At 40.2% G+C, this 26,539-nt stretch overlaps 1 protein-coding gene across 4 annotated transcripts in view; it reads right to left on the bottom strand.

Moving 5' to 3' along the window:
- The window catches only part of TBCD (tubulin folding cofactor D), a 228,356-nt gene that overhangs the window by 94,076 nt on the left and 107,741 nt on the right, over positions 1–26,539 (bottom strand). For all 4 annotated transcript variants that reach the window (XM_067547679.1, XM_067547678.1, XM_067547681.1 and 1 more), the window contains one exon: positions 10,137–10,166. In XM_067547679.1, the coding sequence (XP_067403780.1) occupies positions 10,137–10,166 (30 nt within the window). The remainder of the gene's footprint in view (positions 1–10,136; positions 10,167–26,539) is intronic.

The raw sequence follows: 26,539 nt of genomic DNA, 5'->3' as shown, positions 1-26,539 counted from the left end.
ATTAAAGTGTCATTTGAAGTGATTAGATTAAAATATTTTAAAAATATATTTTGGCACGGGTCCTCAAGCTTGGATGCTTTATAATCGCATTTTTCTATTTCGTTTCCATGTTCCTTAAAATTGCCTTAATATGGCTTTGGCTACGTGGCCAATTTCAATGTAAGCCATGTTGTGTATCCCAAGTCTGAATATACCCCTAATTGTTTGTCAATTCACTTTAAAGGTGAAGAAAGGATCTGCATCAATGTGTGCATTCATAATGTCTGTGTTTGTTTTGTTACTCATCTTTGTTAACATGGTGTGTATCTAAACCTATACCTCTAGCTAGACTCAAATGATTCAGACATTGTAACAAGATGCCCATCACTTCATAATTTAAAATGACACCCCTAAACAACACTGTATATTGTATCTCATCTGCATCTACTTTCACTGAAATAGATTTATCATCTTAATCTTGCACTGTGATAGCATCCAATTTATCCATAACTGACCAACTGAGTATTTCAGATACCACTTCCATTTGGCCTTGGAAGAATTTCCTTGCCCCAAAAGTCACTCCTTTCGTCACCAACATTCATTATGATTTGCTTTCATGGTAGCCTCTTCATATTGTCTCTGATGGACAGAAACAGTTTCTGTTTTCAGGAGGATACAGTAAACTTCTTAAATAGTAAATTATAATGGAAATGCTAACAGCATTACTTATTGTGGACCTATTAGCACGGCTATAAGAAATCTTCAGACTATATCACATTCTTGCCACATGAAGAAGTTTAAACTTTTTCTGAACACAAAACATTATTCTTAAAATACAACCCAAAATATTTCTATTACCGTAAATTTAGTAACTTGTGATGCAATCTAGGTCTCTCAGCTAAAATAGCACAGTGGAGAAAATATCACACAGTGACGCAGGGCAGTTATATCACACAGATCAATGCATAACTTCTTAGGATTTCTATTAGACTGCAAATACCATAGCTTCACGACATATAATCTGCATCAATCAGGATGCACAAATTCATATCAGAATGTATTAACTAGAGAAAGCTTTCAAAGAACTGTGGTATCCCAGCAATTTTTTAACAAATTTAATTCCATAGCAGCAATCACACTTCTGATTGTGCTATGCAAAGGTATTATTGCTCTTTTCAGAAGACACTCACTCATAACATATGATTATGCATGCAGTCATCAGCTGTAAATTCAGTGCTAGTCATGTCTAATTGCTCATACATAGGTCAAATATTCAGAATTCTGATTGGCTGACCCTGATTTCATTTAGTATTATATTATGATACAAAGTTATATTTCCTGATGGAGGAGACAGCACGGCCTACTCAACCCATAATTAAGTGCAAATGAAAACTAGCCAATAGTTAAACACACTACACCAAGTTACAAAAGGATAGGCTATGTCTTCACTGACAGCAGCAAATTCGCCGCCGTCAGATCGACTTCTCTGAATCGACTAAGCGATCAGTGAAGACCCGCTCAGTCGATCCAGAAAGCAACATATTAAGACCACCTCCTCAAGTAGCGTAGTGCTGCGTTGACAGGAATGCTGTTCCCGTCAGCGCAGTGAAGACGGCACGCAGAAGAGAAGTCGACGGGAGTTACGCAAGTTTTTTGTGTAGCTTGCGTAACTCCGGTTGACTGCCGCCGAATCTCGGAGGTAAGTGGAAGACAAGCCCTAAGTCACATGATATGTAAACAATGGTGCTGTGCAGAAGTACAGGTTCTGGGACATCTGGACGATTTCCTTGGTTTACATCCCTTCCACTGGGACTAAAGGAATGCAAAATAAACTAGAAAGTATCAATTCTGTCAAAGAATTTTTTTAAAATGCACTTCTTCAATATTACAATTCATTTTGTTAAAAAAATGTGCATCTACTTTCATTTATTCTTAAATATATTCTGGGACTTTTTAAAGAAAGCTTTCACCTACATGGAATCTTCAAAACCACCATAGCAGTAACCAGCAACATATTGCTGTGGCAAACACACACTCTCCCTCTCCCTCCCTCTCTCTCTCAGCTCCATTATAGGACATATTGCAGAGTTGATGCAGTCAGGAACGAGAATGTAACACAGCTGCACTTGTTTTCTGATCTAATTACTGAAAGTATTAGTGCTTTGGATGGACAATAAGTTCTTCACTTTCCTCCTACTCAGAGAAAGGAAATCTGATGCATCATATTACACATAGATAAAGAGAGATATAATGGGTGTATCCAATGGTTTGAAGTAGCAATTCTCCTAGGCAGCAAGAAATGGCTCACTACTGCTCCTCCCACAGGAAGAAGTTCAGTCGCGGATATTATTCCATCTCAATGTCAGATTCTGTGCCATGTTAATTTACTGTTTCATTGTAAATTCCTCCAGAAAATGACAAAACAAATGCAGTATCTATCTGTGCAATAGTTAAGTCTTTAATGAGTTCAAAGGCACATCATATTTATCGACATACATCTGGCAGTGATTTTTTTGGCTGTAGTTTAATTTGGGATTGAACCTCTTTGACTGACCTATAAATAACATTATAAATCTTTCACTGAATGAAAATTTGTGGCCAAATATTCATTCAATTTGCCCACATCTTTAAAGACCTAAGAAACAATGCTAAGATTTGCAACAGGAACTGCTGTTATTTCCTGGATGTGACATACATGTAAGATCCATAAACTCTTACAGGGGAAATTGAAAGGACTTTAGTAAATATAGTACTGGGGACACAAAAGTGTCAGATAGTGTAGACTTATGTGTAATTCTCTTGACTTCCCTAGTAAAAGGGTGGAATAAACATCACATTTTCGGAAAAAAGAAGGGCATAAATGAATACTTAACCCACAGGCCATTCCACAACAAATTGCATGGATGTGTGGTTCTTCTATCTGTTAAACCTAAGTCTGTTAAAAGGTATGGAAAACATCTAGATCTGATAGAGGAGATCCTGAAATCTTGATATTATGGATAGAAAAAAAAATAATTTTAGCCATTTAACAATCATTTCCATAAGTATACATAATCAAAATTATCTCCTCACCAAGACCTGTGTATATTTTCTTAGATTTAGGTGTTTATAGTTCATAAAAAAAAAATTTTTTTTTTAAAGGCAGCATAGTCATCCAAAATTTGTTGGAATTGCCTGGCCATTTTTGAGAAGTAATTTAAATAAACCTGATGCATTCATGTGTGTCCAGTATTTCTCAGCAGGGCTGGTTTAGGCAAAACTGCAAAATAGCAGCATCATTGGGCTGCACCCCACCTGGCATAAACTGAAATCATTGGGAGGTGTTTATTGCTCTTTATCCAGTACCACAATATGTGGAGGCAGTATGAGCTGCTTTGTGATAAATGACTAGACACTCTGGAGAATCAAGGAAAGCAGGATGTCCTCCTCTTTTGCCACAGCGCTAGTTGGGCGACATCACAGAAGATACCCTTGAAGCTTTCCTCCGCTATTATCCTGACTCCATCCTGAAACACACACATCAGTTCTGGACACATTCCTTATTGTCCCCTCCCTTCACTAGGGAGTGAACACCCAACTGGCGTGACAGAGAATTTGGGGCAGCTGAAGCGCAGAAAGCCTAATACTGAAAACTGGCCTTAGAATGAGGGCCCTTTTGAATAAGAACATTAGAACGGTCATACTAGGTTAAATCAATGATTGATCTAGCCCAGTAGCCTGTCTTCCAACAGTGCCAGTGCCAGATGCTCCAGAGAGAATGAACAGAACAGGGCAATTATTGAGTGATCCATCCCCTAGTTTCCAGTCTCAGCTTCTAGCAGTCAGAGGTTTAAGAACACCCAGAGCATGGGCTTGCAGCCCTGAACCTCTTGGCTAATAGCCACTGATGGCATTATCCTCCATCAAATGATCTATTTCTTTTTTGAACCCACTATACTTTTATCCTTCACAGCACCCCCTGGAAACGATTTTCATACGTTGACTGTGTGTTGTGTGAAAAAGTCCTTCCTTATGTTTGTTTTAAACCTGCTCCCTATTCATTTCATTGAGTGGCCCTGGTTCTTGTGTTATGTGAAGGGGTATACAACACTCACTTATTCACTTTCTCCAGACCACTGATGATTTTATAAGCCTCTATCATATGCCCCTTTAGTTGTCTCTTTAAGATGAACAGTCCCAGTCTTTTTAATCTTTCCTCATATGGAAGCTGCTCCATATCCCTAGTCATTTTTGTTGCTCTTCTCTGTACTTTTTCCAATTCTAATATATGTTTTTTGAGACAGGGCAACCAGAACTGCACACAGTATACACGATGTGGGCATACCATGAATTTATATATTGCCATTATGATGTTTTCTGTCTTATGATCGATCCCTTTCCTAATGGTTCGTAACACTGTTACTTTCTTTGATTGTCACTGCACACTGTGCAGAACTCTTCAGGGAACTATTCATGACGACTCCAAGATCTCTTTCTTGAGTGGTAACAGTAATTTTAGAACCCATCATTTTGCATGTAGAATTGGGATTATGTTTTCCTATGTGCGCTACTTTGCATTTATCAACACTGAATTGCATCTACCATTTTGTTGCCCAGTCAGTCAACTTTGTGAGAAACCTTTGTAACCCTTTCAGTCAGCTTTGGACTTAACTATTTTGAGTAATTCTGTATTGTTTGCAAACCTTGTCACATCACTGTTTATCTCCTTTTCCAGATCATTTACAAATATGTAGAACAGCACAGATTCCAGTACAGCTTTTTGGGGGACCCTGCTATTTACCTCTCTCCACTGTGAAAACTGACCATTTATTCTTATCCTTTGTCTCCTGTCTTTTAATTAATTACTGATCCATGAGAGGACCGTCCCTCTATGGAACCTTGTCAAAGGCTTTCTGAAAGTCCAAGTACACTATATTCAGTGGATCACCTTTGTCCATGTTTGTTGACACCCTCAAAAGACTAACAGATTGATGAGGTGTGATTTCGCCTTACAAAAGCCATGCTGACTCTTCCCCAACATATCCTGTTCATCTGTGTGTTTCAGAATTCTGTTCTTTATTATACTTTCAACCAATTTGCCTGGTACTGAAGTTTGGCTTACTGGCCTGTAATTACCAGGATTGCCTCTGGAACCTTTTTTCAATAAATGACGTTACATTAGCTATCTACCAGTCAGCTGGTACAGAGGCTGATTTAAGCGATGGGTTACACACCTAGTTATGAGTTCTGCATATCTGAGTTCCTTCAGAACTCTTGGGTGAATATCTTCTCATTGTAGTGATTTGTTACTGTTAAATTTATCAATCTGTTCCAAAACCTCCTCTAATGCCACCTCTAACTGAGATGCTTCCTCAGATTCATCACCTAAAAGAAATGGCCCATGTGTGGGAATCTCCCTCACATCTTCTGCTATGAAGACCAATCAAAGAATTCATTTTGCTTCTCCACAATGGCCATGTCTTCCCTGAGTGCTCTTTTAGCACCTCGATCATCCAGTGGCCCCACTGATTATTTGGCAGCTTCCTGCTTCTGATGTACCTAAAAAAAATTTTGCTGTTTGTTTTTGTGTCTTTTGCTAGTTGCCCTTCAAATTCTTCTTTGGCCTGCCTAATTGTACTTTTATACTTGACTTGGCAGAGATTATGCTTCTTTCTATTTTTCTCTGTAGGATTTGACTTTCAATTTTTAAAGGATGCCTTTTTGCCTCTAACTGCCTCTTTTATACTATTGTCTAGTCACGGTGGCAATTTATTGTTCCTCTTACTGTAATTTTTTATTTGTGATATACATTTATTTTGAGCATCTACTATGCTGTTTTTAAATGGTTTCTGTGCAGCTTGCAGGCATTTCACTCTTGTAACTGTTCCTTTTCATTTCCGTTTAACTAGTTTCCTCACTTTCATGTAGTTTCTCTTTTTGAAGTTAAATGCACCTGTAATGGGTTTCTTTGATATTTTTCCCCCTAAAAGAATGTTAACTTTAATTACTTTATGGTCGCTACTACTGAAAGGTTCAGCTATACTCATTTCTTGGACCAGATCCTGTGTGCCACATTGGACTAAATCAAAAATTGCTTCTTCTCTTGTGGGTTCCAGAACTAACTGCTCCAAGAAGCAGTCATTTATGGTGTCTAGACATTTTATTGCTGCATCCTGCCTTGAGGGGACATATTCCCAGTCAATACTGGGATAGCTGAAACCCGCCATTATTATTGGTTTTTGGTTTTTTTTAGCCTTTCTAATCTCCCCAAACATTTCACAATCACTGTCACCATCCTGGTCAGGCAATCAGTAGTATATTCCTACTGCTATACTCTTTTATCCAAGCATGGGATTTCTATCCATAGAGATTCTATGGTACAATTTGATTCATTTAAGATTTTTACTACGCATTCTTTCACATACAGAGCCACTCCCCCACCACCACAATCTGCTCTGTCATTCCTATGTATTTTGTACCCTGGTATTACTGTGTCTCATTGATTATCATCGTTCCATCAAGTTTCTGTGATGCCTATTATATTAATATCTTCATTTAATACCAAGCATTCAAGTTCACCCATCTTTGTATTTAGATTTCTAGCATTTATATACAAAGGCTTATAAAATTTGTCGTCTGCCTTCATGTGATGTAATTGAATGGGACTCTTTCATTTGAATTTCTCTTCAGTTCCTATCTACATTTTAATCAACGTCTATCCTCTCCTCTTTATTAGGATATAGAAAATCCCCAATAATAAATCCTCCCCTAAGTGATGTCTCTGAACTGTGCGCTCCTCCACACCTCTATTGGATTTCCCCAAAGGCCGTGTGTGCACCACCCCTTTGGGAGGCTAGTTCCCATTTTGGTTCAGGTAGAGCCCACGTTTCCTACATATGGTTCCCCTTTCCCAATAGGTTCCCTAGTTATAAATAAACCAAACTCCCTCTTCAAAAACCCATCGTCTCAGCCACACATTGAGACCCTTCAGTTCTTCCTATCTAACTGGCCCTGCACATGAAACTGACAACATTTCAGAGAATACCTACATGAAGGTCCTGGGACTTTAATCTTTTATCTACCAGCCTAAATTTGGCCTCTAGTACCTCTCTCCTATCTTTCCATAGGTCATTGGTACCTATATGTACCACAACCACCAGCTCCTCCCCAACACTGAACATAATTCTATCTAGATGTCTTGAGAGATCCGCAGCCTTCGCACCAGGCAAGCAATTCCTCATGCAGTTCTCCTGGCCATCACAAATGGCTTACTGAGGACTGCAGATGTGCTTGAACCATCCATGTAACTCAGTGTGCTGAATTACGCATGCTTGGTCACTGGGGCTCATCAGCAGAATCACATTCTCTCAAGACAGATTTTATAAATTGGGCACTATGCTTTAATTGAACTATGATGAGAAGCTACCAAAACAAATCAAAATATGTCTCAAATCAGACTTTCTCCTGAATGCTCCCATTCTGCAAAGATGCAAAAGTGGACTCCTCCATGAAATGTGTGATTGGAAGCATGTGAACCCTGACTAGCCAATCACTGCTTTCACCTGCATGCCAAAGGAATAGCAGTGCTATGATCAGGAAGGATGTGCTTAATCACACATCTTGTTATTTTTATTTTTGCACGAACACTCACTACACAATCAGATGCAAACAATAGAAAAATGACATTAATATGGAAGTTGGAAAATGGTACTATTATAATACAAAGTAAATATAGGTCACATCCCTAATTTATACAACAATCACTGAAGTCTGCATTGGTTATCAGTGTCTGCACTGTGTGGTCCCCATTCCTGTCACTTCTAGTGATCCTCAGGCTTCCACTGTGCGCCCTATTGACAACAGCCAAAATCTTAAGAGCACTTCTTAAGAATTCTTAAGGGACTTCTGTCCCTCACCTTTGACTAATTTCTCTAGGTCAGGTACTTCTTATTGCCCTTCTCTCTCTCCTAGAGAACAAATATTATATATTTTTATATTCTTCAAGAATCACTCTTAAATTTTCCAGAAAGAGTCTAAGAACAGAAATCTTCATTAGAAGTTTACTGGAAAAATCAAAAAGAAAATGAAATTCAGTCAAGCATAATGGTACAAAGACCTATCTAGATCTAAGACTGCATAAAAGATCATGGCTAATAAAATACATTAATTTTAACTTCCACACTCCCCTCACTAACACATTGCATCTATGGGCTTTTAATATCACCATGACAATGAACTCCTCTTCTCAGAAATGGTTTGCACAACTTCCAATCACATCAGCGCAAGCTGCACATACTCAATCTAGGTCAGTGTTTCTTAACCTGGGGTTTTAGAGGGGTCGCAAGTGCAGAGCTGGTATTGGGGGTGGCAAGAAAGGCAATTGCCTGGAGCCACAGGGGCGCCATGAAACTAAGTTACATGCCTCAGCCCCGTGGGGGTGGGACTCAGGCTTCAGGGGTACAGTAGTTTGGAAAGGTTAAGAACCACTGATCTAGGTGCATGCACACTAGAAAATTACATAGCCATTTTTCAGCCCCAGTGCAAACAATGACATACATTGTTCACAGATTGGTGATAAAAATTGCTTCTATCAGTCTTCACTAAGTTTAACCATTGCTAACAACTGTGCTGAAAAATGGACTACCAAAATTCATTAGTCGAGGTCTAGAAGCACACAATATATGAAAGAGATCTGTGCTATGTTAGCCTGTGGCAATCTTCTTCTATTTCAACTGTGGGAATTTCTCTTAGATTAGAAGTCCAACTTTCCAAAAAAAGAAATTACATACTGAGGTATGATTCATCACACAGAAAGGCAGGAATCATTTTCTCTTTCCTTTCCTTCAAGGTCCCTCCCCTTCTGATGAAATCCAATGAAGGAAAATTGAGACTATCATTAGTTACATGATGTTCTGACCTTAATACAGCAGCGAACACATACCCAGTAGAGTATCACATTTACACACACTATAAGGCCTCTTTACACTGCCAAAGTGGCATAAAGGGATCGTAGCAAAAATGAGAATCAAGATAACCCCATGCAATGAGGAAATACCATACCAATGAATACCCCAGATAACCTTTTAACAAGATACTGGAAATGTGATATGGCGAGAATGCAGAGTGTATATTGGCATTACAAAATAGTTTTTTAAAAATCAGGTTTTTAAGCTTCTGTGAGTCTTCTGTTACATGACATCAACAACACCTATATTAGTGTATGGAACACAGCTCCCTGCTCTACTTTGTGTGTCAGTGATGTCAGCCATTATAGGAGAAAAAAACAACATGAGAGCCTGAACTCAGATTCCTCCAGATAAGATTCTCAGATCACCTTAAAATGTGCTTGCTTGCTTGTTTTTTATAAGTCAGACACATGATTTGAAATCTCAAATATTTTGTTAATGTATTTACATTATTTTAGCACTATAAATGAGAAATAACTGCATGACTATTTTTTTCTCTTTCTTCTAAACCTCAGGCAGAAACCTTAACAATTAGTGTATTCAGCACATAGATGAAGATGTTCTAAGTCATAGGTTTTCAACCTGTGGTCCTCAGACCCCTGGTGGTCCACAGTCTATACCTAAGATTTCCAAAGGGGCCCATACCTCCATTCAAAAAAATTTAGGGGTCTGCAAATGAGAAAAGATTGAAAACCACTGTTCTAGTCTTTTATACTGTGAAATATCTGCCTGCCAAGTGATGTGGGAATAAAGCAGACTTTTTTTTTACTTGAGCAACTTACACTATTTCAAAACAAACAAGTTTCTTGGAAAATCCAGATTATGGTTTGAGAAACAGAATGACCTACTAGACAAAACATATGACCAGAAGAGAGGACTCCTGAGTTCTAGTCCTACCTATGTGATCCAATTGCTGCGAAGCCTTGTGTAGGTCACTTAACTTACCTTAATGCAAGTGAAGGTATATTGTTTTGCTTTTTAAAGAGGCAACTTGCCAAGAGGTGCAGAAATTAAATTTGTTAGTCTTTAAAGTGCTACAGGACTCTCCTTGTTTTTGCTGTATACAGACTAACAGCGCTATCCCCTCTGGAACTTTTGAAACAATGTTACCCAAATTCAATTGTTCTTTTACTCACTTGGTTTTAGGAGTTACATGTTACAGTGTATCTATAAGAAGTTTAATGAATGAAGAAATCAGAAAAGTTACTATACCTGTCTACCAACATTCTCCTGGAAGGCAGCCTAAAGAACAGAGAGAACAAACATACAAAAATGAGTCAGTTTGCTTTTTGATAAACACCAGAGGATTAATTCAAAACAAACACACAGCAATATAAATGACCCATGGCTTTATTTTTTAAAATAAAGTCAATTTTGTTAGTTGAATAGGTCCCTCAAGGGTTGAAATGGTGGTTTGTTGTTTTGGTTTTGTTTTGTTTGGGGTTTGTTTGGGTTTTTTGGGGGTGGGAGAGATTGGTTTGGTTGGGCTGGGTTTTTTTGGTCACTGTGCTTTATGTTCTAATGCTCTTTCAAATCTGTATGTTGCAGAACAACAATTTAAGAATTTGATTAAAATAATCACACCCTTAAGAGTAGTCTTTGATTGCTAATACAAAACTTCATAGTACAATCAAAAGTCAATGCATTTTGACGAAAGTAATCAAGACAGCTCCATTTTGTTTAGCTGCTTTGGGAAAGTTTGTGTGTGGTATCTAACGTTTTCAAATATCTTCCATAACTAATGAGATAATATCATGGTTATAACTCCTTGTTTATGTGATGTATAGGTGTGAGAAGGTTTGTTTTCATCAGTATATGTTGGTTTCACCAAACACACACAAGCCAACAAAATATTTTCCATCCATAATAATCAATATTTACAGATAGACTAATTAAGAAAAATTATGCTTGAGAACTTATTAGAGTTTGATTTAAGGATATTTACTTTGCATATTTTGACATACGATGTTGACAATTTGTGTTTTAATAGTTATAAAGCTTTAATTCCTTTAATCACAACATCAACTGTCAATAAATAATTGTCTGACCCCCTTCTCCCCCCATTAACTTACACATACTCCATCATTTTTCACAACTGTGAAAATTTAACTAGATACAAATAAAAAATATGCTTTAAAATAATCAATATTATCCATCAAAACTATAAAAAATAAAAATCCAATTCTGCCAGCCCTACTTAAATACAGTACTTAGAGGATGTTGATAGCAGTATGGTTGGGATCCGACTGCTTTAGCTGCTTATTCTTAAGTACTGAACTCTGATATTTGAAACACTCTGGTGTGAAAGCATGTTAAAATATCACTCTCTGAGCTTGTAAAAACTTGAAGGCATTTTAATTCATATATACTTCTTCTGCCTGGCAATAAACAGATCATAATGGAAATAGAAAACATGTAATTAGAGCGCTACATCTATATCTATATCAATGCAGTATATAGTCCCCCATATAGTATTTCCTTTTTCCACTATCTTCCCCCACTCCCTATCACCTAGTTTGGAGTAGCACTGGCCCTGTTATATATTACATAGAATTTTTTTAATTTCTTTTTAAAAAAGGGAAATTTAGTTTTAAAAGCAAATACTAATAATACAAACACTGACAAAGGTTTTCTAAATTGTTCAACAAAAAGTAAGTATCACTATTATCTGGATACTAACAACTACTCACTCATTTATGTAATGACACTATGTTTACAAACAATGTCTAGGAAGAGACAGCAGCAGCCAGCTGACAATTGATGTCCAACACAATGGGAAATGTTGACCACGAATGATGGGGCAAAATCCTACTCTGACCAAAAATACAATGGGATCTTTGAACTGCCACATAGACAGACAGGATTTATTTGTAAGGTTCTTTCCAAAAGAAGCAGAAAGTAAATACATGGTACTCAACTCTGGAAAAATAAAAGTTTGAGCTGACTTGCTTAGATTTGAACCCGAGGGAATTGTGAATCAAAACATTAAAAATTTTGCACACAGTATTTTAAAATACTGCATATTTTATTTGTCAAAACAACAATATAATCACACCAGTTTCAATTATTTTGGTAATTTATTTCAAAATACCCATCAACATGTATGTCCGCAACAACTGAGACAACAAAAAAAAGATTCCCCCAGGAGTAGAGTGTTAAAGAAACTGCTATGATAACTCAGTACCTCTCTGCTATGCTTTTGTCGAGTGCCTCAGTCTGGGCGTGTCACACGTGCCAGCTGGGCACATCTTAGGGGAAAACTCTGCTCCTCCGGTTTTTTAGTTGAATCTCAGTTTTTTGCCCTGCCCCCATAGGGTTACCATACAGAGATTCCCAAATACAGGACACAGTCGGGGGGTACTGGAGGGAGCACTGCAGGGGTGCTGGAGGGGTTAGTGTGTACTGCAAGATGGAATTTGGGGGGTGCAGCAGGGGGCTGTGCAGGACCCCCTGACTCAGACCTCCACACCCCCTCCCATTCAGAGCCCAGCTGTGGAGCCAGATACCAACATCCCCTCCCTCCAGAGCCCAGCTGTCCCTCCCAAGCCCAGACCTCCACACCTTCTTCACCCCTAGAACTCAGCCACGGGGCCAGACACCCACAACTTCTCACCCCATAGCCCAGGGATCCAGAGGGAGAAACAACCTGACGCTGGTCAGACCAGGACTGTATGGAGTTTCTTGTGGTGATTTTAGTGTTGGGCTGTGCAGGGCCTCTATCCCTGCCAGGCCAGGCTCTCCACTCACTGCGGGGCCATGGCCCAAAGGCTGCCTCCTTCCTTCAGGGTATACAGGGAACCACAGCTACCAGGAACCCTCCAGCTCCCCCTCCCACTCCCCAAGACAGTGTCCTCTATTTGCGAGCTGGGAAGCCAAGTTCTGCCAGGTCCAGTGGCCTCTAGTGGAGACCAGAAGCCCCGCAGCGCCAATTCTTCTGGAAAAAATGAAATTTTGCACAGAACATTAATTCTCCACAAATTCTGCATTGCAGAGTGGCACAGAATTCCTTCTGGAGTAACCTGTGGTTCAAAGGAATCAATGTAACCCACACAACAGGTGAGAAGTCACAGCACACAGATGGGGTAGAGGTCTAAGTGTACTGGAGAGGCCCACAGTGTAACTTTTTAGATAGCCCTGACAGCTTGTCTATGTTACAGCATCTTTCCTGGATAGGAACATGGGCTGCAGTGCTGCCTGACATCTCTGCATAACTGCAGGCTGTAGCCCCAGCACTGACAAGCTCCTCTCACCCTCAGCCTCTCCTTCAGCATGCCCCCTATGCCGTGGCCTGCAAGGAGGTCCTAAGAGGACAACCTACAATGTGGCCTTTCTCAGTGCTTGAATCAGGGTAATTTTCCCAGCCAGATACAGGGCTTTTATAGGGCTCCTTTACACCAACGAGGCCCTTTTTCCAGGCATAATAGGGCTGAAACAGGGATATGTCTCTCACCCTTAATGACTACATCTGCAATTCAATCACTAACCAGCTGCATTATGATTAGCTTAGGAAGTGTTTTAATCAAATAAATGGCCAGATTATCCATAAATATACAGGACCAAATTCTGTAACAGCAGAGTTTGGACATCTGTGTTTTTAAGGTCTACAGTACTGACTTCAGACTGGCTGAAGGTTTTTTTTTTGTTTATTTTATTTATAAAATATCGGCAATTAACAGCCAACCAGCATTCTGACTGTCTGGATAAGTCTCCATTCACTGTAATACATTGTAGCATAACCATAAACTGGTCATTAATGAAAAGAAGAATTTGTTGCAAACCTTTTTACATTGAATATAAAACACATATTAGCCAGATAGCTATTATAAGCAAAGACTTTACAAAATAAGCATCCTTAACATACTGCTGCGGTTTTACTTTTTCATTTTCTGTATCAGTTTAAAAAGCATCATGCAGATGAAAATCTAAACAGAATTTGCTAAATTGAATATGGTGGAAACATCATTCCTCTAACAAACTAAAACATGCCTTCTCTAATGAATAAATTGGTTTTATTAAATAAATTAATTAGGTAAATTGAAAAGAAATATGCTCAACAAAGGATAATTTAGTAAGAGCCTAGTAAACGTCATAAATGACTTACTAAGGACCAATTCTACCTTCAGGCAAAAATGCACATTTCCCACTGACTTCAGAGTGTTTTCTTTTCATGTTTCTTAGTCTAGATGCTTGCACTGTTTGTTTTATTAGACAATGAATCTAATCTAACATTTCAGTTAAACAGCCTTTGAAAAATGTATGTTTCAGTATATTGTACAAGAGTTAGACTCTATAAAGATTACAATTTGTAGAATACCTAAACATTTGCTTTATTTGCCACACAGAATTCAACAGCTCTTTGAAACTTCCCCAACCGTGAGTTAAATTTGGTTAAAACTATGACAGGCAATTTCATTTGGAAGGGAGTGGTTACTTAATAAAAATTAAAAAATAATCCTGTTTGTTTATTTTTGTATTTGTGTCAAGTTGAACCTATCTTAGCTTGAAATGTTGGTAAGTATACAAAAAAGCCAGTGGATACTTTCATGCATACTACCTTTTGTTAAATGCAAAACATGTGACTTTCATTTTAATGAGAAAATACTATCAACAGAATTCAAACAAAAAGAAAAAAGAAAAAGCCCAAAAGAAAAAGAAAGGCATGTTAAAGGATGTTCTTTAGAAATGCACGCTTTTAAAAAGACCATCACTCCAATGGAATGAGTTTCCAGAAGCTTATTTCAACTTTATATTCAGAATCCACCTGGCTACTACGGATATTATTGCCTATACCTCATAAAATGAACTTTATATTCCACATAACTCTGGTTAAATTGCATTAGCACTACCACTATATAGCCCTATTTCTGGAGTTCTACAAAATTTGGGCTTAAAAATTAGAACTTGGTATAAATCATCTTCCATGGGAATTATTTTTCATTTGTTTTTATTGAATATTAAAATAAAGGGGTACAAAACCATCGGACATATTCTTTGAGATGCTTTTTTATTTTCTAACTTATTCTTATAGCAAGAGTCCACCCATGTCTATCAGAATGCAGGACTGAGTCTTAAAAAGAGAAAAATAGACATAAGATGGGGACACATGGATACACATAAGTAAAGTAATCAGGGTAATGGACAAACGGCATTCAATATCTCATTTTTTAAAAACCACCATGTGTCTCCCTACCTAATTATTGTTTTCTTTTAAATATAAACTATCCAAGCTTTGCTTTTTCACCTACTCTTCCATTCCCAACTGAGCCATTCCCAATAACTAACTTGGATTTCTTCACCATCTCTTCCCCTTCAGCTTTCTTATCCCCCTACAATGGAAAAAAGAAATCAAGTTGCCATCAACCACACAGAACCTTTAAAGCTCTCAATGTCCAATGCCCAGTGGAGAAATCTTTAAGTCCACCTAGAAGGCAGGAGACTCTCTATTGCCTCCTTGCCTCTAAATTCAAAGCGGCTCCTGTTGCATCCTCTTCCTAAGGGAGGGGAGGAGAGATAAAAAAACAAAAATTGGCTTCCTTATGCAACAGTGATTCTAAGCAACAGTTAAAAAGCTCCATATGACTACACTCCAAATCTCCAGGATAGGTACTGACGAGAGGCTGGCAATGGTTGCTGGTATGCATCTAGATGCGTGGGCCTTAACCTGAGCCAAAGCCTTTTTTTCTGGCCTGCCACAGCCCAGCTCATGGCAAGGGATCCAGCAGCACCAGGAATGCTGTGTGGGGTAGGAAGAGGGACCTGCTTGCACACTGTGGCGAGACTCAAGGGGCTAGAGCAGAGAGCTGAGCCAGGTTTGCAGGACAGGAGACGCGGCAGGCTTACTCTCCAACCCTCACTCCCATGACAGGATTCAATTCCTATCCCAGTGCTTCTAACCCCCCAGGGGCAGAACTGACACTTCCCCGCATCTCCCCACATCCAACTTTAAATGATACTCCACAGCCCCTGGTTGGAAGGATTGCTTCAAAAGAAATAAATACCTCTTTGTCCACTAAATGATATTAAAAATTAGAAAGGTTAAAAAAAACCATGTTGCTATTACACGGTTATGGGCATCAGCAGAAACTTATGTGGAGGAGTTAGGAATTTGGCACAGGAAAATAGTTCCGTGAAGATGGGTCAGCATTTGTTATGGCACAAAGAGTGGGAGAAAAACAAAAGTAGCATTGAAATTAGCGTCTCTGGTGCAGAAAACAGGGCAAAATGGAAGGTGGTCGCAATCTTGAGACTTAGCATTTTTAGCATGATTTATGCTATTGACTTGGTTTTAGCATTTCTCACAGATCAAAATACTTGAATGATGAAAGAAAAGCATTTGCTTAAGTCATATATGTAGCAAGGAACCTATAAGAATCCGGAAGAGACAAAGTAGAACTCCTTGAAAGTTTATTAAGAATATTAGTAATTCCAGGACTCCTTTATGATAATGTCAACTGAACTTTTGATTCTTCAAGACGCTTAGGATACCTGACTTTTCAAAATAACACGGATCTGAGATACCCAGTTGTCAGCCTGCCTCCATTCAAATCTCTGGTAAAGATAAATGGAAAAAATCTGGACCAGATTCTGAACTGATAATCAGGTGCATCAACAAAGAACACCATTGCAATCAACGACATTGATTAACATGGCACCACTGGGATATGTGATCCAGCAATTTGCCTCAAAACGCAAATTCCAAGCAAAATCTGCAGTAATGAGATGGGACATCAAGAACTAAGACAAGTGAAATATTTTAAAATGTGATAAAAAGATGAAACCAAACCTTCAGGCTCATTCTGTGCTTACTGGTGGGCTTTGCCCTGACCTCTTGACCAAGAACTATAAAGGAAAGTGAAGTAAAGATCTGAATGCTCGCTTTGAACCAAGGTGCAGTGAGACACTAGTTGTAGCTCAGCAAATGCCTTAATTCATAAATTCTATTAGAAGACTGAATATGTTCTAGTAATGTGCAAACAGAGTCAGAATGTAATGAAGCCCTCAAAGAAATGTGAGAACTCAACCCTATTGTTTTCTTCACTGATTTAGTGAAGGTTTTTGGACAGTGCACGCAGGATTGCATTAACTCAGTTATATTTTTATAAGAGGAGAATGTCTAGCACTAGTTGCAACAGCATAATTAACAGAAACAGGAACCCAAGAAACTTTTAGACAATAAAAATTATTTCCTGAGGGCTTGAAGGAGCATTGTCCACACAGAAAAGTTAAGAAGAAACAATAATTACAAAATTATAATAAATAAAAGAGTGTGAAATAAGGAATAAAAGTTGAGAGAAATCTCACAATATAGAAGATAAAATTCCAGAGCAGGAAAAACAAAAGTAAAATGCTGAAATCAATCAGCTCCTCTACAGCCACTCACAAGAAAGGACCTGTCAGCTGATGCTGGTAACTGTTATGTCTTACCAATACTTACACAAGTTTTATCTCACTGTTAGTAAGTACTGAACAAATAATAAATTGTGCTAACATTTACTTTATTGCGTTATACAGTAGTTAGTAGCAATGTATCATTGCCCTTTTGCTAAGTTGCTCCTGTCAAGCAGCTGTTGCCATTACAGGAAGTGTCATCTGACCAAAGGCATATGAAGAGTTAAAGAGTGTTTCAGAAGAGGTGGGGCAGCCACATTGGGGAGGGGAGGGGGGGAATGGCGGGAACCCCAAGTTTGGGAGCAATGGCGCAAGGGAACCTGGGGTCCAGTTGGCCAAACAACTGAGTGAGCCCAGCTGCCGGGGACAGACTAAGGATGCTCCTGCTGACAGCTTCATGCCCTATCCTGGCAAGGGATGGATGACTGGGGGGGTGGGAGGGAGGCTCCTACCACAGACAGAGGAGATGGGAGGTAGAAGGGGACAAGTTAGTGCTCTGCATACCCAAACCCTGCTGCCAGCAACCAAGATGGAGGGAACAGCTCAGTGCACGGGGGAAACTCCCGATAGTCCCTACCGCAAAATAACAACCACCCCCACTGCCTGTAAGCCAGACGCTAAGAAAGGGAGGAGGAAACCTTCCAGCTGTGCTTCTGCTGCTCCCCTGACCCCAACTTCCCCCCCTTCCAGATTCTCCCCTCAAAAAAGCCCCCCTACACATGCTCTCCACACAGGCTCTGTCAGGCAGGGAAAGCGGACAGGGCTCTGTGCCCTGGAGCTGTGATGAAGGGCCAGGGTTGGGAGGAGAGTGGAAAGATGCAGTTTGGGGGGCAACATCCCTAGATGCCCCCCCCCCATCTCTGCCCCACATGTGACATCTCAAGTGTTGTTCTTATGCAGCAGTTATGTTGCTGTTACCAAGTGGACAATTCACAATAGGGAAAGTGTTCCCAGTAGAAATGTTGCTTGTAAGGGGAGGTTGCTATTACAAGATGTTGCTGCAAACAAGCATCTATTTTATGTCTGATCTTTCTGCATGCCTCCCATTAACATAAATAAGGTCTCTCCCTGAAGTGAGCTTGTTACTCTCTTTTAAACTATGTGAGCCCCATTTAATCTTATTCAGTTTCCAAACCCTTACAGAGCCAAAAGAACAAGGTCATTAAAGGAAAATGTGTTTTTGTAATTTAGAAGGAGAGCCATTATTACTTAAAACTGTGTGATGAGTGTCTTTGCTAGATTTGTTTCAGAGTCAATAAACTGGTTTCACTAGAAATCCGAAAGACAAAGCTTTATCTTAACTATTACTCAAACTGAACAGTCATACCTAAGCTTACAATGTTCCCTGTTTAACCAAGATTTGGCATACTACAAGCTTTATTAAAAATGAGCCAGATGAATGCATTGGTAACTCACAATAAAGAAACACCAAGGCAATTTTTCTGCACTTACTTAAATATGTTAATAGAATTCCTCATTTAGAAGCTATTTTAATAATGTTTCACTACAAAATTTTTTTTTGATAATAATACTTAACACCAGCATTTCAATACTTATTTCAGTATTTTCAATAATTAAAAAAAAAATTAATAAAGTGAAAAGTTTCCAGAAACTGAAACTCAGAATAAAAGTTACTTACTTTCATAACTGTTGCTCTTCAAGATGTATTGCACATGTTCACTTCACTCTTGGAGTGCACGCACTCCGTGCACAATCTCTGGACATTTTTCCCCCTCAGTGGAACTCGTCAGGGAGGCACAACTGCCCTCTGTTGCCATGAGCCATTGCTGTCAGGATAAAGGATCCAGCCGACCCCAAGCCCCTTCAGTTCCTTCTTTCCAGAAACTCAGATGCAGAAGGGTGGAAGGGCAGGTTGTGGAATGGACACATGCAACACATCTCGAAGACCAACAGTTGTGAAAGTAAGTAACCATTTTTTCTTTGAATGACTACACGTGCATTCCACTCTTGGTGACTCCAAGCAGTTAAATAGGCAGAGGGATTGGAGTTCGTGTACACACAGACCACAGTACAGATTGACCAAATTTGGCATCACCACTTGAGTACTGAGTGATGGCATAACAGGAGGAGAAAGTGAGCACCAATGATCAGGTTGCTGCTTTGCAAATGTCCAGGATGGGGATCTGCACTAGGAATGCCACTGAGCTTTTCGAGTGGGCACTCAGCATGTCTGGAGGAGAGATCATAACATTCATGGATACAAGAAATTATCCAAGATGAAATTCTCTGTGCAGAGATTGGAAGACCTTTCATTCTGTCCATTATGCCCATGAACAGCTGGAGGGATTGCCGAAACTGTTTGTCCTGTCTATGTAGAAGACCAGTGCTCATCTAATGTCCAATGTGCACAGTCATTGCTCATCTCTATTTGTGTGTGGTTTGAGGTAAAAGACAGGCAAGTAAATTGATGGATTGATATGAAAATGCGAAACTACCTTAGAGAGAAACCTCAGATGACAAAGTAAGGACACCTCATCTTTAAAGAAGACTGTACAGTGGTTCAGATGTGAGGATGCGCAGTTTGGAGACCCTTCTGGCAGAAACGATAGCAATTAGGAAAACCATCTTCCAGGAAAGGTGTAGTAAGGAGCATGTTGCTAGCGGCTCAGATAGTGGTCCCATAAGTTTAGACAAAACTAAGTTCAAGTCCCCAGCTGAATAGGGCATGGTTCTGCTTGATCTCTAGTTGCATTTTGTGTAGGACTAGGATTGGGAGGAAAGCATAATAAAGCTTTCCCGTCCAGGGTGGCACGAAGATATCTAATAGAATGCAGACTGTTGTATTGTAAGGAGCTGAACTGGTGACATTTTATGTTGTACTTGTTTATGAACAGGTCTATTTGGGGAGTCTCCCACTGCTGGAAAATCCATATGGCTATATCCAGGCAAAGAGACCACTCATGGTGATTGAAGATAGATATGCTCAGGCGATCTGCTAGCTCATTTTGCACCACTGGAAGGTAAGAGGCCTCAAAGGTTTATTTTTTATTGAATGGGCTATGCAAATTTCCCATAGGTGAACTGATTCCGGACATAGGAGGGATGATGGAGCTCCTCCTTGCCTTTTGAGGTAACACATCATTGTGATGTTGTCTATGAGGACAACTGATATGAGGTGGGAAAGCCTGACAGGCAAAAGGAATTGCCCTGAGCTCTCTGACATTGATATGAAGAGTGAGCTCCGTTGAGGACCAAAGACGCTGACTTCAGAGGAGCCTCAGCTGAACTCGCTGCTACCCTAGAGCCCATGCATCTGAGACCAGAGTCATCAACTGTAGAGGGAGGAGAAAGGGAACGCTCACACAAACATTTAGAGGATTCAGCTACTAATTCAGCAAAATTAGAACCTGCAATGGTACTGTGAGCAGATGGCTTAGTGCGTATACTAAGGCCAGCCACATCTGAAATGCAGCCTTGTGTCTTGTACTGCATATGAACACGAGGCCAGGAGCCTAGGAGCCTCATATAGTTTCAAGTTGTGGTGATTGGATGAATCTTGAGGTCTATCATGAGGGATCAAACAGATTGAAATACTGACTCTGGAAGGAATGTTCTGGCCTAGGTAGAGTCCAATGCAGCCCGTATAAACTCTATCCTCTGTACTGGGCAACTGATAGACTTGTCGGCATTGATCAGTAGTTTTAAGGACTTGAAGGCTGACTGAATGAGATGAACACTGACCATAACCTGAGCTTTGGGCTGGCCTTTGATTAGCCAGTAATCCAGGTAAGTGTATACCTGCACTCCTAGTCTCCTGAGGAACACTACTACCATGGCCATACATTTTGTAAACCACCACCAGAGCTGCAGATAGGCAGAATGGAAGGACCATCAACTGATAATGAGAATGCTTCACTATAAATTTGAGGAACTTTCTTTGCTCTTGGTATATCGACACATGAAAGTAGGTCTCTCTTAAATCGAGGACAGCATACCAGTCTCCAGGATCCAGAGAGGAAATAATGGATTCCAGGGTGATTATGCAAAACTTTATCTTCTTGAGATAGCTGCTGAGCTGACTCAGGTCTAAAATAGGCCTGAAATCTCCCTTGGCTTTCAGAATTAGGAAATAAAGAGGGTAGAAACACTTCCCTCTTAAATTCTGTGGAACATCCTCTACCACTCCCATTTGAAGGAGAGATTGAACCTCCTGGACCAGAAGTTCTTCATGAGAAGGGTCCCAAAAGAGGGATGGGGAAGGAGGGTAGAAAAGAGGGGGAGAAATAAAGTGGAGGGTGTTGGACCAAGCACTGAATAAATGGGAAAGGTGGTTTGCAAACCAAGGAAAACTAAGGTCTAACATCCCGGGGAACTGGTACGTCATCCTCAAGTATCCCATCAAAATACTTGCTTAGACCCCCTCTGGATGTTTAGGAGTGGGCACTTAAGCAGAGGTACAAGGAGGAGGTGGTCTACACCGCTACTCTTCTTTCTGTGTTAGACAGCTGGATACCGGAGAAGTTGCTGAGGCCTTCAATGCTTCCTAGAAGGGGCTGGGGTGTACAACCCAAGGGACTTTAATGTTCCCTCGAGTCCTTTAATCCATGGAGCTTAGCATCTGTCTGCTCTGAAAAGAGAGAAGTTCCTCTGAATGGTAGGCTCTGCATAGTCTATGGGACTTCCTGCAGTAACCCAGAGGACTGCAACAGGGAGCTCCTATGTGTGGCCACTGCCAAAGCCATGGACCTGGCGACCAAATCAACTGTACCCCCATCAGCTTGCAGCAGAGTCCTCATCACCAATTTTCCCTTATCCACTAGCAAGGAGAACTCCTATCTAGCCTCTTCTGGGAGCATGTCTTTAATGTATGGGACTCCATGCTGAAATTTAAAGTCATAGCTGCCCAAAAGTGCATGCTGGTTTGCAATCCTGAGCTGCAATCCCCTGGAAGAATAAATTTTCCTACCAAAAAGGTCTAATTTCTTTGAGTCTTTTGATTTGGGTGTTGTGCCCTGATGTCCCTGCCTTTCCCTCTCATTAGCAGCAGATACCATCAGAGTCCCCAGTTAGGTTATGGGAGTAAAGAAATTCATAACCCTGGGTGGGTACATAATATTTGCACTTGACCCTCTTTAATTTTGGAAGAAGGGATACAGGTGCCTCCCCAGTCCCTTAAGTGGGTCCATAACAGCCTAATTGAGAGGCAGTGGCTAAAATATCAACCAGATAGTCGGAAGATTCTTTTACCTCCTCCACCTGTATGCCCAGACTTAAGGCAACTCTGTTTAACAATTCCTGGTGTGCTGTATAGTCATCTGGTGGAGGCAACATTTCTCCCCCTCCCCTGCCCGAGACTGCCTCAACACAGGAGCAGGAAGAGGAGGCCAGTACTGGTTGCAGATGATCTTCCTCCCTTTCTTGATCCGCAGGATCCTGCTGAGCAGCTCTTGCGGTCCGGTACCAGGCTTAGTACTGGAGTCAGGAACACTTGTTGCCTACTGGGTAGGCCACATATCTTTCCAAGGTCACCGAATAGGAGTGCCTAGAATATGATCTGGAACAGGGGGAGGGGGAGAAGCCCCACGGATTCCAAAAAGGCCTCTGGACAGGTGTAGGCTCCCAGTGACCCCTCACCAACCCCCTCAATGGTACTCCTGTGACCAAATCCATGGAAAGGTAGAAATGTCTGGAGGAAGAGTACCAAGAGCAGCTCCGAGACCAGGAAACATAGGACCTAACCTCTGATTCAGAAGACAGCGACTCTCCTTCTGCTGGCCATAGAGGCACAGTTTCAGATGATGCCAGCGATCGGTGCAGAGGTGGACAAGCCCATAGAGAAGCACTGGGGTTTCCCCTCTGATGGTACAGAAGGGCACGCTCTCAGGGATACATGAGTCTGGCACGGTACCAAGCTTTGTAGCAACCCTGCGGCGGTTCTCCCGAGTCCACCAGCACAGACAGCGATGACTCTTGTACTGCCGGTGATACCAGCACTGACAGGGTCCAGAGGTCCCTGGAAGCCACAATCACCTGGGGCATGATTAAGACCAAGACAGCAACAGTATGGTGCAGTGCCGCAGATGTGGAAGGAGCTCTGGAGTTGACAGAACTTGCCTAACCGCCGGAGTTAAAGATGCTATCTTCTGCAATACTGAAACCAAGGAGTGTTTGGGTGTAGAAAGCACTGTACTCTTATCCTCATGTCTAGCACACTTTGGTGCCAGGGATTTCCCCTTTTTGACTGTCTGCTTCTTATGCCTCTTCTTAGGCACTGGGGATGGTGAGCAGTGTCAGGACTCAGGTATGGTAGGAGGTGCACTCCTTACCAATGCCAAGACACTCAGTGCCGAGTCTGACAGACCTGACTCAGATGGAGAGTAGAAACTTCAGCCTGGTTTCACAGTTTTTCTTCATGTGAGGCTTAAAGTCCTTGAAAATTTGGCAACACTCTCCAAGATGAACTTCTAGACAATTCAAGCAACTGGAGCGAGGGTTGCTCACAGGCACAGTCTTACTGCAGGAAAACCAGGGCTTGAACCCTGGTGACCAAGGCATGGTGAAAAAAATCCAACTAACTAAATAAATAAATAAATAACCTCAGTAACACTATTTACAATATAGCAGAATGCAGTCCACAGAGAAGAGCAGTTCCAGCAACTGTCAGGTGTGGTAAGAAGAAACAGAGTGGCAGGGTCAGCTGAGCCCTTTATACTCACACCAATGACAAGTGGCAACAGAGAGCTGCCCAACAATCTATTCTGCCTTGTATTTAGCTGTGACACTCTGAGTACTTAACATTTCCTAGACCTGAAAGAGACAGAGCTCTGTGTGAGCTTGAAGGCTCTGGGTAGGTTTATATTTAAAATGCTACAGCAGCACAGCTGTGCCACTGCAGCTGCACTCCATTAGTGCTTCAGTGAAGACACTACCTATGCCAACAGCTAGGTCAACGGAAGACTTCTTCCTTCAATCTAGCACAGTCTACGCCAAGAGGTTAGGTCAGTTTAACTAGATCGCTCAGAGGTGTGGATTTTTCACACCCCTTAGCAATGTAGTTGGGTTGACCTCACTTTCTAACATACACTAGGCCTCTCTTACCAATAGAAATTAGTCCAATAAACAATATTACCCTACCCATCTTGTGTCTAAAGAAAATACTTCTCAGCCCTGCTTCCAAATTCAAAGCAGAAAATGAGAGGCTAATTAAAATTTAACACACATTATGTCAGGTGGTTTTTATGTGGCATTATGTCAACCCACAAGTTTTGCAAAAGAAATGGCCTTCTAATTACACCAAGTTAAAATTGGCAAGAAAATAGCTGAAGTGGAAAATACAAAAGCTATGAATTGCTCATGCTTTAAAAAAATTCTTAATTCAGAACACATGATAAATGCAACATTATACTCTGAATGACTTTCTATGGATAGTTTTTTAAATGGAAGTACATTTACAGAATGCACATAATTTAATTTATTTTGAGAGAGAAATATGCTTCAGCATAGTCCCACATTCTTTATAAGGTTTCCAATTTAAATTAAAATTAGTAACATACAAATCAAAACAACCCACCTTGTGTACACATTTTCAAAATGATGAATTTGGATACTTTTTTAAATCCACTAAATTAGGTACCTCTCAAATCCATTGTAATTGTGGTTTTGGCCTCAGTTTATTAAATAAATTCAAATTCTATTTATTTATTTTGTTGGGGTTTTTTTTTTGTAAAAGCTTAAAAATGTAAGAGCTTCAAGAATCTACTTGATATCAACTAGAGCATATTCATAAGGGCATTGACAGCACTGTCTGACTATATTCTACAGACTTCCTCTTAAAGTAGTTTCAGCTCTCTATGAGAAGCAATTATTTGGTACAAAAAGGAGTGCAGTTAGGGTGGGACTTAACAGACATACCATATGCAATGTTACCCCGCAGCTATGATTACAACACAATCTGAACTAGGAAGGATCGGTATGATTAAGTTACCAAAGCCTTTGATTCCTTCAAATAGTGTAATCTTTGGTCCACAAACTAGCCGAAGCACAGCTCACAAAAGGTACATTTTACCCTGAATGGACAGTAACTCTGCTTTCCACATCAACCTACAAAAACCATACCTAACCCAAGGAAGGAGATAAACAGCACATAATAAAAATGTGTCAAACCCTTACATACTACACAAACTTTCCAGTGGTGACCCACATTTAAATCATGTTTTCAAATTATCTGCAAGGGTGGACAAGGACAGTAATAGCAAAAACAACCAAATCATTGTATTTTAATTTATATCCATTTGAAATACAGAAAGGCAATCCCCACTGAACCTTATTAGTAAGTTTTGCTCTAGTCCAGGGGTTCTCAAACTTGTTTTAGCTGGGATCCCCTCTGGAAATATTTCAGACTCTGATGACCTCCCCCAATACCATGCCATCCTTATTTCTGCGTTGCTGCTGGCGATGGTGCTGCCTTCAGAGCTGGGCACCCGTCCAGCAGCCACTGCTCATGCGACCCCTGCCATAATAGTCTTGCAACCCTCTTTTGGGTGGGAACCCTCAGTTTGAGAAACACTGCTCTCATCAGTATTGGTTTTGGCACCTTATCATTTAGACACAGAAAGAATCATAATACTTAGAGACAAAAAAAAGTTTTATTAGCTTACCAAGCAAACCATCTGCAAGAACAGGGTACATACCCTGGAAAAAAATTATTCAAACTTCTTGACATTAGCCAAGGCTTATGTGGACCAGTGCGGATGCAGAAACGGTTCTGGGAATCAATCTACAATCATTCAGTACAAAATGTTCTTTCAGAAAAGAATGCTAAGAATCACTTTGTTCTTCAGATTACTTAATTAGTGGCATCAGTGATTATAAAGTGAGGGTACAGAGAAGTCATACAAAATTATTTTTGCAGTGCACTCAAAGGAGCAGTCAGGTTGAAAATCATATGTTTTTTTTTACTTACATTACAACTAATTTTTTGGATTACTAAAACAATGCTTTTAAAATCAAATTTATTTTTCATCATTTATACTACCTTGCTTGGTTTTTGTATATTTCTCAGTTTGGAAAAAGAAAATTAATTAATTAGTTTCTAGACAATTTCACTCTCAGTGCTTTTTCCTCATCTAAACCTGGAATAAAGAGGGTGCAAACCTTTCGTTTCATACACAGATCTTACTGCAATAATTTGTAACTCTGAAATTACAATGCACTCTGCATGGGGCAACATGTTCTGACTATACAGAACCTGAAACTAGGGCAGCTAG

Source organism: Emydura macquarii, unplaced genomic scaffold, assembly GCF_026122565.2.
Source record: "Emydura macquarii macquarii isolate MOO-44397 ecotype Brisbane River unplaced genomic scaffold, CSIRO-AGI_Emac_v2 contig_1230, whole genome shotgun sequence".
NCBI lineage: Eukaryota > Metazoa > Chordata > Testudines > Chelidae > Emydura > Emydura macquarii.
This window is presented reverse-complemented; position numbering and strand designations above follow the sequence as displayed.